A 13175-nucleotide genomic window follows, 5' to 3' on the forward strand; every position below is an offset into this window, starting at 1 on the left:
TTACGCCCTGAATCTGATCTCTGCAAGGAGCACTCTGTCCACTCTTCTCTGTGGTACCTGGCTCCACCCTGTGGAGAGTCTTTTCTGCTAGCCTTCTTGAGTATATCTGAAGTGGGTATTGGAAAGTGTGTTCTCATTGGGGGCTGCCCCTGTTTCACAGGTTCCTATCTGTTAAAGATTGGAGGCCCAAGTGTCACTTTAAGACAGTCCTTAACCTGGACACTATTGACATTTTGGATGAATAATTCTTTCTTTTGAGGGGCTGTCCTGTACATTGTAGAAAGTTTAGCAGCATTCCTGGCCTTTACCCATGAGATGCCAGTAGTACTCCCCAATCGTGACAACCAAAAATGTCTTTAGACATTGCCAAATATCCCCTGGGAACAAAATTGCCCTGATTTGAGAACCATTGTTTTAAGGCTAGAACAGTCACAGCCTTAAGGAATTCTTTTTTTTTAAATGGTACATCTCTCTTAGAAACTCAGGAGACTTCTTATGTTTTTAATTACAGTTCTTTTCAAAGCACATCTGGTAGCTCACTAGCTCTGTATTCTTGGACTTAATGTCTGCCTTTATGTTTTTAGGCCTCTCTTGGCAAGTCTGAGGTATTTTCATCAATTGAAAGATTTTTCAGGTCTTCTTCCATCAAAGGCTTTCAGAATTGTTATGTGAAAATGGTGCATTAGAAGCAAATTCAAGATATCAGTGGCTTACAACAACATTTATTGCTTGCTCAGGGGTCTGCAGGTTGGCTGTGTGGCACTGCTCCAGATCATGGGATCAGGTTCAGGGTTTGTTTCATGTCCAGGTTTTAGCATCCAGGCTGAAGGAGTGCCTCCCTGGGGCACATCCTTTTCTCATGGTGAAAGAAGGGCAGGAGCCAAGCTGAATCAGTCAAGCACATCTAAAACTTCTCTTCAGATTTGATAAACATCACATGTCCTCACATTCCATTGGCCAGAACTACTGTAGGCCCATCGATAAGGTGAAGAAGTATATTGGGTTAGGAGGCGGAGATATTTGCTGAGCAACCCGCTATTTTTTCTTTTTTTTTTCTTTTTGAAAGGTCTAGTAGCATTTAGCTTTCCCAGAATGACAAGGCCTTGAAATTCTAGATTCTCTGTTCCCTTTTATTTCTTCTTGTGAAGTGGCCAATTCTTTGATTTGTAGGCAATAGCCACCTATACCCACTACTAAAGTTTTGCTTTTCAATCTCCTTCTAGAGCAGGGGTCAGCAGACTTTTTTTGTAAAGGCAAGCCCAGATAGTATATATCTTAGGTTTTGCAGATGATAAGATACAGTCTCTGTTACAGCTTCTCAACTTTATCATAGTAACACAAAAGCAGCCATAGACAGTAGGTAATGAGAGTGTGACTGTGTTCTGATAAAACTTTCTTCACAAAAACAGGCAGGTATTAATTTGCCAACCCCTGTTCTAGAGCTCAAGTTCATTATGCAAGTGCTGTGCCTTCCAAGTTATTGTAGGTGACAGTGTCATGAAATGTCTTGCTACTCTATAACCTGGATCACCTTTCCAACCTTTGATATTAGTTTCCCTGCTGCCTGCTGCTCAACTACTAAGCTGTGATCCTGTGTTTATAATAGTAACACTGTACTCCTGTCATCAATTTCAGTGTTAGAATAGACTAGTATAACGGAAAACATTCTTAGGTGTCTCTTTTACTCTCACACTACTATCATAATGCTTCTCACACCAGATGTGAGGTAGTTTTTCCCACACCAAACAGTTCTCAGATTCTCTGGACACCAGCCTGGGTATCCTACAATTTTACTCAATTCCAGGTAGACACTATCTACCTGGAAATAGCCTCAGATCCCCCAGGTTAAGGGCTCAGTCCCACAAGACTGCCCCACCTTCAAATGCCAATCATAATCCCAGGCTATAATTTGGAGGTTCCCACAACCCCCTCCTCAGATTCAGTTAATTTGCTAGAGTGCCTAACAGAACTCAGGAAAACATTTTACTTTCTGGATTACTGGTTAATTACAAAGGATGTAACTCAGGAACAGCCAAATGGAGAGATGCATAAGGCAAAGTATGTGGGAAGGTGCACGGAGCTTCCGAGCCCTCTCTGGGTGCACCACTCTCCCAGCACCTCCATGTGTTTACCGGAAGCTCTCTGTACCAGTCCTTTTGGGTTTTTATGGAGGCTTCATTACATAGGTGTGATTGATTAAATCTTTGGCCATTGGAGATTGAACTCAGTCTCTAGCCCCTCTCCCCTCCCAGGTGGTCTGGGGGCCTGTGGGACTGAAAGTTTCAACACTCTAATTATTTTGTTGGTTCCCTGGCAACCAGCCTCATCTTTTGGAACTTTCCAAAAGTAACCTTATTAAATCAACTCTGGTGTAGTTGAAAGGTACTTCTTATGAATAACAAAAAGCACTCCTTTCACCTTTATTGCTCTTATCACTTAGGAAATTCCAGGGGTTCTAGGAGCTCTGTGCCAGTAATTGGGACAATGACCAAATATGGTTTTCTTATTATAAATCACAATATCACAACTAGGTTATTAATAAATAAACACTTGAGTTTTCAGTGGCTTAACACAACCAAGGTTTATCTCCCACAGTATGTGTCCAGTACAGGTCCTAGTGGGGTGAGGACTCTGCCATACATAGATGCTCAGCAGCTCAATATCTAGAATGTTACTAGTCACCAAAGCAGGGCAAGAGACAAAAGGATGTTATGTACTGGCCCTTCTATTCTTGATTGCCACTCACATCCCACTGACTAGAATTAATCACAGGCTGGAAAAATGTGGGAGAGAAGGTGGAATATTGTTAGTCCACTACTTCTGTCACACATTCATACAAGTTCAGTTATTCTTCACAGGTATAGATAGCAACGCAACTTAAACATCTATAGAAAGGTACATCTTGATATGCAAGGATAAATTTCAGATGATATTCTTTTTTGACAGTTTCTTTTCCTTAACAAGATGTCTATTTTTTAAAAATTGCATTTTGTTCTTAATCTTTCCAAAATAAAGTGTTTAAGGTTGAAATCTTATTTCTAGACTAGAATGCAGTAGTATGAAGAGCCATTAATCATTAACCAACACTATAGACATTGAAATAGTATCAAGGCTCATAATATTTATTTTTGAACACGCAGTGTTACTTTGCAGAGATATTATATTTTGGAAATAGTGACAACGTATTTACAGGATAGCAATAATGAAAATTTCATTTTCTGTTTCAATAAACCTGTTGATATCTATTTTTAATTTGATAAAACCTATAGATTACATATCGCCTAACCCATCCATGATTGCATATCAAAATATGCTAAAGACAGCATACATGCTTCTCTGGATATAGACATTACAAAAGTAATTATTTCAGGCCAGCTTTGTTTTGTGTTACATCAATCACTGGTATTCAATGTATGTGAATCATACTCCTGCTTTCTTTGGTCTCTTGGTTCATAATAGAATTCATGGGAGCTAGCAAGTTCATGGGTTGAACTTGAAGCCATGAGTGTTTATGCTGCTGCCTTTTAATGATCGTAGCACAGAATTCCTTGAGGTTGGGTTCAGGTGGGAAATTCTTCACAAAGACATTATTTGGTAGCATCAACAGCAAGTAATTTTATGGATTAGTGGCGCCAAGACAATGGTGTCCTACCTCAACTGGCAGTCAAAAATTTTATGAACAAATTTGTACGATTTCGGGTGGGAAATCAGTGATGGAAGGACTGACTTCGATCCTTTAGAGTTGAACGTCTGCCAGTTTGAAAGGTCAAGTGACATGTGCTTGGGTTGACATAGAATGGCCCATTGTTGGTATATAGTATCTATATAAAGCTTGTTTTGACTTTAAAATGGGATCTTTTAAAAGCTGGTAATTTAGTATACAAGTGCATATAAACGCTAACTTTATGATTCTCTCTTACTTTTACTGTAATAGTTCTTACATGAGCTTTGAGATGCCTTTCCAAATTGCTTTCACACCACTTGATTGAAAGTTTCTAGCTAATCATAATTTCTAGCAAATAAAGCATTACTAACTTCTAATAACTGTATATATTCATAAATTAAAAATGCCATCAAGCTAATTTCTCAGATTTGCCTATTATGATGAATCTGTGCAGTGATAACAGTGAGAAAAATGAACAGTAACCATGAATTGTTTTATAAATGATCTCATAACTTGTGGACTGCAAAATATTTGTTTATGTCATAGCAGCCATTTTTTTAATTTTTATTTTTGAAGGACTTAAAGCCCAGTAATATAGTAGTAAAATCAGACTGCACTTTGAAGATTCTTGACTTTGGACTGGCCAGGACTGCAGGAACTAGTTTTATGATGACACCTTACGTAGTGACACGCTACTACAGAGCACCTGAGGTCATCCTAGGGATGGGCTACAAAGAAAACGGTCAGCAAACACTATTTACTTGAAATACTGTTCTGATTTATTTGCTTTTGTTTATCACATTTCTTATGTAAATACTTAAATTGAAGTGCGTAGAGTTAAATGTATTGCTGTATGAAATGATGTTTATCAAGAGTTTGAAAGTAACTACAAATCCTGTCATAAATGTTTGGAAAAACTTGGGGCCCCTGTTTATTTAAATACAAATACATAATCATCAACACTACCATTAGATAAAGAATTTGTTGCCATGGCCCCTGTAACAGAATATATACCATTTTCTTGCCTGTAACTTGAAAATGAGCATTCTAACATGGGCTCAAGAAATCTTAAGTTTGCATTAATGATATTTGCACATTTGACATTAAAGTTAATAGCAGTAGCACTTAGTGCAAACTTTAAGGGCTGCAATAAAGCCATTCTGCAGAGCTGATGGATAATTAATTTAAGGTTGCCTTTCAGAGAAAACAATGTTTCATCAAAGACCTTGTGTCCAGCCTTAAAGAAATGGCATTATTATGTGCGAGTATAGTCAATTATAGGTATCAGCATTAGAATCAACGTTGAAGAACATTATCAGGCATGTAGTTCATGAATTAAAAAAAATTATGCATAAATATACATATATTTATACTTCAGAAATTTTGTTGAATCTCAGTCATTTAAGAGATGAATAAATCTACACAGGATTTTATTGACTTAAACTATAACTTTTTAAATGTGGTAACTTAATCCAAGATACTTACTAGAATAGGACCTAGACATTTTTTCTAGCAAAGAATCTAAAACAACAGTTCACTTTGAATCAGGAAACTGTATCAAGTCAATTTTGGGGATTCTTTTTTATAAAAGATAACATTGAACTGAGGATTTTAGCTTAATTTTCTTTTCTGAGCTTATTAAAAACACTTTAAATATTTACTACTATTCTTTTGTTCTTAAATAAACATGCTGTTGTCTTACTCTTTATCTAAATTGCCTTATACCCTGTAAAACCCAGTGAGTTAGATTTAGTATTAGACTCTTTTTTTTTTGAGAATTGCTGCTTTAAGTGACCGGCATGAAGATTGTTTTTGTATTTGCTGTAAAACCATTGATTGTCACAGATAATGTATAATGTGGCACTCTCTCTTATAATTGTGATCTTGGGAGCTCCCTACCAGAAATTAGCACCAAGAATAACTGTCATGTAAAGAATTGACATGCTTTCCTTTCTTAGGTAAGAATTATATAGATCTACCTTATTGCCTTTTTTTTTTCTTTTTTTGGGCCCCAGGAAACTGAGTCAAATGTAATGCTTAATTATGATAACTACATTAGCCAGCAAGGTTAAACATAAGAACTTCTGCCTTTTATTAACACCTTTCACCCACCCCCACCTGTTTTAACAACTTTATTTTATATGTCTTTTATTGAAAGCCGGCTCAAAGCTTTTTGTAAAGTGTGAGATAATGGAATATATTTAAACTGCCAAATAGACTGAGCATTTAGACCCTGTAAAACTTGCTTTATGTATGAATCAGGCTTATCATATTCTGAGGAAAGTCTTCATTAACCCAGACAATATCTTCTCTCATGCTTGCAGCTTTTGAAATCTGTTTTAAGATGTTTTTCTTAAGATTATGTACATAAGTTGTGTCCTGAATATTTAACTAAAGCTTGCTATTCTCTATAAAGTCCACAGGGAAAAATTATTTTCATAGATTTTTGCCAAAAAATGAAAACCCTGGATAAAATTTTTCTCTGAACTGATTTATGAATGTTCTTTTCCTCTAAAATTTTATTCTTGAAAGTTGAACTATGCCATAAATATAAAAAGATTTGTATGTATTGTAATGTGAAATTTTAGAGAAACTTTAGTTCCACAGGATTTCTAAAATTTGTTCCTAATCTAGCTCCTAAAATTCTGTAATGAACTGGCAGTCTCCTTATGAGTGTATTAGAAAGTACTGACTTTAAGTTCCCAAGTCCTCCTGTATTGGTAAAGGATATATTTCTAACATCTATTCCTGCCCTTTTCTTCTTTTGCTATTAGAGAATTGGGGCCTCCTTCAAACTTCAAAAAAAATGCAAGTTTCTAAAGCTTTCCTTTCAAATTGCTCATTCTCCTCTTGTATTAAACTGCAAGCACCTACTCTTTTTGTCTGATTTTCAAACCCAAAGATATAAAATGTCAGGGTATGTGGTTAATTTTAATGAAACAGGTGGAGGTCCTCAAATTGCCCATTTCTATGTCTAGCAGATTCTTTTCAGTATTGACTAGAGCTCTCATTTAAAGTTGACAAGGGTCACGGGACTTCCCTGGTGGTCCAGTGGTTAAGACTCCGCATTTCCACCGCAGGGGGCACGGGTTTGATCCTGGCCGGGAACTAAGATCCTGCATGCTGCGTGGCCAACAAAAAAAAAGGAAAAAATTAAAGTTGGCAAGGGTCAGTAAGTCTACTAGGAGACTCTGTAGATAATAAATCTGTGGGAAATTTCATACTGTATTCAGCCGAAACCAACTTCTTAAACCAAAAGCGTTTTGGTTCTATGGGTTTAAAACACTTTAGGTGGAAAACATGAAGTATACATCTTTTACTAAGTTTTTTTAATTGATTATTTGTTCGTTCTCTATGCACTTGTTCCTTTTGGAATAGTAGAGTAAATGCAGCACGGTGTTGCCAAGGAGAAAAATGACCTTCAATTCAGAGTAAACATAGCACCTCAAAATGAATTTATTAACTCCAACTTGAAAATCTCTGAAGAGCTTTAGATTAACTTTTAAACTGTAATTGTTCATAGAAACATTGTTTCTCTTAAGTATTTTAATATACTAGATTATTTCTGCTCATGCTTTTTTCTTTTATTTGACTTAAAGAGAGAGTATAATGCACAGTTGAACCTCAAAATAGTACAAAGATTTTATTTTTTAAATTTTGCTACCTCATGTACATTTGCAGCCTTACTTATTTGTGTTTGGTTCTTTTTCATATTTTATAAATAAATTTTCAGGGGCAAAATGTGTAGGTTTTTTAAATTATGTGATTTCTGTGCATAGCTCTCACTTTAAATTAGATACGTAGTTAAAACGCCACACTTCACATTTGCTTTTGTGAATCAAAGCCTTTTGACAAATATTTTGTGTTTTAAATTATTCCATTAGCTAAAATTAAAATCACTTTTTTCTTTTGGTGATGTTTTGCAGTTTTTATATAATGCAGTCATATTATGCTTCTTTGATTTTAACGACCTTTTGCTTTGCTTTTCCTTCTTTTGTGCTGCAAACATATAGTGGATTTATGGTCTGTGGGGTGCATTATGGGAGAAATGGTTTGCCACAAAATCCTCTTTCCAGGAAGGGACTGTATCCTTGTGCTGCTGCAGCAGTTTAATTAGTTAGGTGATGAACTTCCTTATGTTCTCTAATGAAAATGAATATAGTGTACATTCATACATGTGGGTTTTTTTAAACAGACGTAAAGTTTGTGGCTGTTATAGTTCAAAAATGGTTGAGATACGATACGAAGCTGAAATGTTTGTAGGCTGCATCTGGCAGTAGGAAATACAGTCTCTGCTGGTAGTTAGAGCACATTCACTGTCATTCATTTTTATTTTATACTGCTTTCTATAATTTTGAAGTATACATGGTGTGTGTGATTTTTTTTAATGTTTATATATATTTTTTTATTTTAACCAAAATCTTTATGTTAATGTCATTGCATTTTGTTTTCAGTTGACATTTGGTCAGTTGGGTGCATCATGGGAGAAATGATCAAAGGTGGTGTTTTGTTCCCAGGTACTGATCGTATCCTTATCTTTGGCCTAAAATGTAGTTTCTAAAGGTCAAAATGTATGACAGCACTTCAGCTTGGTCAGGTATAATGTATTTTGTCTCTCCCTAATAAGAAAGTATTGTTAAATTACTCTAAAAATACCACCTGCTATTTGACTTAGACTTTCCTTTCCCTAATTTATTTGTTGTTTCATATGTTAATTCTGAAAACTGCTCAGGTTAATTATCCACAATTATTTGCTGGCTTTGAGTTGATTTATTTAACCTAAATCAAAAGTCATGGCTTGTATTAAATTTTCTAATAATTATACACTTGAGTAAGTCTAGAAGTACTTAGGACATAATATGAATTTTGGAATTGTCTGTTGCTTCTGGTCATCCTTTTGTTTTATCCTCCCCACTTCCTTTTTTGTTAATGTGCTGTGTGTTCTATGTCTTTTGGTTATTGTCTCATTACTCAACATAACTTACTGATCTTTTCATCTGAGAATTTCAGCAGTAATAATTTTACATGGTGATGAGTAGATTTGGGTCATGATTTTTGTTCATCTGACTGACTACTAATCTTTGTAATAACAGTGATCTGTTATGTGTCTATCAGCTAGTGAAACTTAGAATTGTTTTAGGAAGAGGAATGGGAAAAACCATATTCACTGGGTTACAATAAGAAAGTTTTAGGTCTTAGTCCACGGGGAGGAGTTTGAGGTGTAAACGCTAAAGATTGGAAGGAAAGAGACCAGAGAATTCTAACCTTACACCTTAACCAAAATACTGAGTCATTTTATTAAATTTCAGAGCTTTAAAAAAATTTTACTAACATAAGCTGAACAAAGAATGGCAAAAGGAAATGCCATCATTTTTATTGCTACTGGTTTTCTGTTAGTGTAGAAAACTCAAAAAATGCAGGACATGTAATAAATATTTCCTATCTTCTCGGAAATGCATTCACATTTTCTGATAAGCTGGAAGGAAAGGCAAATTTTGTATTCTAAAATTATGTACAGTTTACATTTAGCGTCCTTATGGGTAGTAATTGTCATTTTTCTTTGAGCCACTTATCATTTGTATTTAGAATTTGTGTATTTAGAATATAAGGATTTAGAATTTAAGCTTCCATTTTTATGATAAAATTAGTAGACACACACATGCACATAATAAATAAGGTTAACAAAGCTTGTTTACTGATCCTTTTTGTCCACCTACAACCATTGCCTTTTGCAAGGTGGCTGTAAGATTTATAACTGCCACATTCTTTCTTAGGATTTTTTAATTGCCATTTTCTTATTTTAATATGGATATGACTAATATGTTGAACATTAGATACACAGTATTTTTTCTTAGCTACTTGATATTAGATATTGATCAGTGGAATAAAGTTATTGAACAGCTTGGAACACCATGTCCTGAATTCATGAAGAAACTACAACCAACAGTAAGGACTTATGTTGAAAACAGACCTAAATATGCTGGATATAGCTTTGAGAAACTCTTCCCTGATGTACTTTTCCCAGCTGACTCGGAACACAATAAACTTAAAGGTACTTTTTATAAACATATATCTTTAATTCCATTGTGGGTGGGTGGGTGGTTGTGGAGGGGGTTTATGAGGGTATATTCATATTCTCATGGGACATAACATTGTCTCTGGGTAATGGAACAGTGTGAGGTTTTAGTTGTTTTTAGTTATTTTTTTGTGATTTTATATTTTTTAATCATATGTATGACCTAATTTTATAGTAAATCTATTCTGTTTAAAACATTTTTTAATAAATGATAATTTCAAGATTCTGAAATTTATTGATAATTTTAAAGCTTTTATGAGATACGTGTACATTAACGTCTCATTGTTTTTGCAGCCAGTCAGGCAAGGGATTTGTTATCTAAAATGCTGGTAATTGATGCATCTAAAAGGATTTCTGTAGATGAAGCTCTCCAGCACCCATATATCAACGTCTGGTATGATCCTTCTGAAGCAGAAGCTGTAAGTTCTTTTCTTTAATGTTTGAAGACTATATTGTACCCTTAGAGTTAGAATTAAAGTTAGGTTTGGAGGATATTTTAAAATTTTAAATAAAAATATAAATAAATGATGATGGTGTTTTTCTGTTTTTGCATGAAAAGTTTCTTAAGAGAATGAACATATCCAAGTACGTCCTACACAAAATAAAGTCCCCACACGTTTCTTGCCTTTTTGCCGTGATACCTTGTATGCTGAGCTAGAATGTTGAACACTTCGGGAAAACATCTTAACTTAGTTGTAAACAAATTATTATATCCAAAGCATAGCACAATTCTATGATATAAATAAAATGTGACCATTTCAAAAACAGGAAGAAAAGAAAAAGACGGTTAAACATCTTTTTTCCTGTCACTGTTCTCTCTACGCAAGATCAGTTTTGATCATTGATCAATCTTGGCCTAATGATGTATTTTTCCAAGCCTTCTGTCTGGCTAACATTTCAAATAATTGTAAACAATTTATATACTCCCAATAAACTGACTCAATTATTGTTGCCTTGTTTTTCAGCCACCACCAAAGATACCTGACAAGCAGTTAGATGAAAGGGAACACACAATAGAAGAGTGGAAAGGTAACATTCACCAGATTCTTTAAGATGAAGCTGAAAGAGCTCTGGCTTTCTATGTTGATTTATTCATCATTTTAGGGAAATGAAAGATATTTTCTATTATTTGTAACTGATATTTAATAATATGATTTAATATTTTTACAAAAGTAGAGAGTATGTCTCCTTCCCTCACTGACTTAATCCCAGTGTCTTTGTTCCCCACCCCAGACAAAGACACATTTGTGCTTTCTTGAACTTTTACGTTCTTCCATAGTCTACAAAAATACAAACTTGTGGGGCTTCCCTGGTGGCGCAGTGGTTGGGAGTCCGCCTGCTGATGCAGGGGACACAGGTTCGTGCCCTGGTCTGGGAGGATCCCACATGCCACGGAGCGGCTGGGCCCGTGAGCCATGGCCGCTGAGCCATGGCCGCTGAGCCTGCGCGTCTGGAGCCTGTGCTCCGCAACGGGAGAGGCCACAGCAGTGAGAGGCCTGCGTACCGCAAAAAAAAGAAAAAAAAATCAAACTTGTGTGTTTGATGTCTCCCCCTTCCCCTCTCCCACCCTGTTTGAATCACATATGGGTGTATACAGTGCACACTTGCTTTGTTGATATAATCGTATATTTTAGAGATTATTCTCTCTTGCTCCATATACCTGGCTCATTTGGTTTAACAGCCGGTTAGTGATCTGCTGTTCGCCTGGGTCACAGGGTTCTGTATCTAACAACCATTTGAAGAGCATTTAAGTTGTGTCTAGTCTGTTGTTACAAACAACTCTGCAGTGTTCTTGTGCACATCTGAGAACACGCCTGTAAGAAAAATCCTACAAGGAGATTCACTGGGCCGAAGGTCATTTTTCAGTTATTTCCGATTACTCTCCAGAGAAATTGTAGCAGTTTACACTTCCATCAGCATTTTATGGGAATGTCTCTTTTACCCCCACCCTCACCAACAGAGTGAGTTAATTTTTAATCTTTGCATATCTAATAGTTTTATTTTATTTTTTTACTTTGGTTGAACGTTAATAATGCTTTGAAAGTCATGGCAATGTTAAAATATTTCTTTCTTTAAAAGATTCCCTGGGACAGTTCAGCCAGGTAATTTTTAGATCCTGCTTGCCTCCATTTATATTGTTGTCATTTTATATTTTGACCACTTTTGTAACTACATGACTTTGGACAAGTCACTTAAAATCAGGTAGACAGAAGACATGTTATTAAGAGCTAAGAACCTAAATACTTGGAAGGCAACAATATAAACCGGAGCATGTAATCCATCTACAGATTTATTTGGGAGGAATGAATTTGATTCTTTCTTCTTAGGAATAACCAGAGATTAGTTTTCGCTAAGTCGACTTTGGGAGACATATAGTTAGACTCTGTAGAGCCCACCAGAATGATAGAATTGGGTAGAACCTAGTGCATCTATATATGTAATATACAGGAGTATAGAAACTATAGATCAGAGTATGTATTAAAGTATCTAACCTGATATTTTTATATATCATTACATTTACAATAAACATTTATGGTATTTCATGGAATCTTAATAGGCCACCAATTGTAAAACACACTAGTATGTACCACTAAGAAAGAAGAAACAATGCCAGTTGTACTGCACGATTGATTATAGATGCAACCCAGTTTCAAAGATATTAAACTGTGAAAAAAGTACATCTTAAAATCAGTGAAACATTGTATTTTCATTTGTATATGGTTATATCTGGGATTTTTGATTACTGTAAGCATGTTTATCTTTATTCTGTATCTTTTTCTCCTAGCCCCAAATGCCGTTTAGTAATTACCTACAAACTCCCTTTTTCAAGATCTGCTTAAGAATTTTAGCATCATAACAGAAAAATTCATTGCCAGAGCCATTAACTACAGATTGCTTTGTCTAGTTAGTACTCCTGATTAGCTTTGGTTCTTCTGCCTCAGTCCCATTTTACAAAGGAGTATTTTCTCTCTCTTTTTAATCCTCCTATCTGGAATGCTTATCATTCCTTTTTGTTTCTTTAAAGAAAAGCATCTCCCATTCTTTCCTCTATCAAGACTTGCTATTTTTCTTCTTCCCAGCCCAAGTAGGTTACCATCGCAAGCAAGCTTAGGCGTCTCCAGCTCTTGTTCATCCCAACATATCCACTTGTTTTACCTTATTATCAACATAAATGTTGCCATACCCTGTGATCAGAAATCATTTATTGAAAGTTTAATGTAAAGAATTACAGACTCCTTGAAATTCTGTGCAACAATTTTTGTTTATACATTTTTCTCAGAAGAGGGTTCATTGCTTTTATACAATTCTCAAAGGATTTTATGACCCAGAGATGATGATGAATAATGGCAATGTTAGGATCCACCAGAAGGTTCTTCTTAAGTCAGCATTCAGACTCATAAGGCACATCACACTTGACATCAGGATCACGTAGAA

General features: G+C 35.5%; 1 protein-coding gene across 2 annotated transcripts in view; it reads left to right on the forward strand.

The window, feature by feature from the left end:
- The window catches only part of MAPK8 (mitogen-activated protein kinase 8), a 38216-nt gene that overhangs the window by 17102 nt on the left and 7939 nt on the right, over nt 1–13175 (forward strand). For both annotated transcript variants that reach the window (XM_024739078.1, XM_024739077.1), the window contains exons 5-9: nt 4241–4406; nt 8119–8190; nt 9534–9716; nt 10035–10159; nt 10706–10769. In XM_024739078.1, the coding sequence (XP_024594846.1) occupies nt 4241–4406; nt 8119–8190; nt 9534–9716; nt 10035–10159; nt 10706–10769 (610 nt within the window). The remainder of the gene's footprint in view (nt 1–4240; nt 4407–8118; nt 8191–9533; nt 9717–10034; nt 10160–10705; nt 10770–13175) is intronic.

This window comes from Neophocaena asiaeorientalis, unplaced genomic scaffold (assembly GCF_003031525.2).
Source record: "Neophocaena asiaeorientalis asiaeorientalis breed wild unplaced genomic scaffold, Neophocaena_asiaeorientalis_V1.1 scaffold202, whole genome shotgun sequence".
NCBI lineage: Eukaryota > Metazoa > Chordata > Mammalia > Artiodactyla > Phocoenidae > Neophocaena > Neophocaena asiaeorientalis.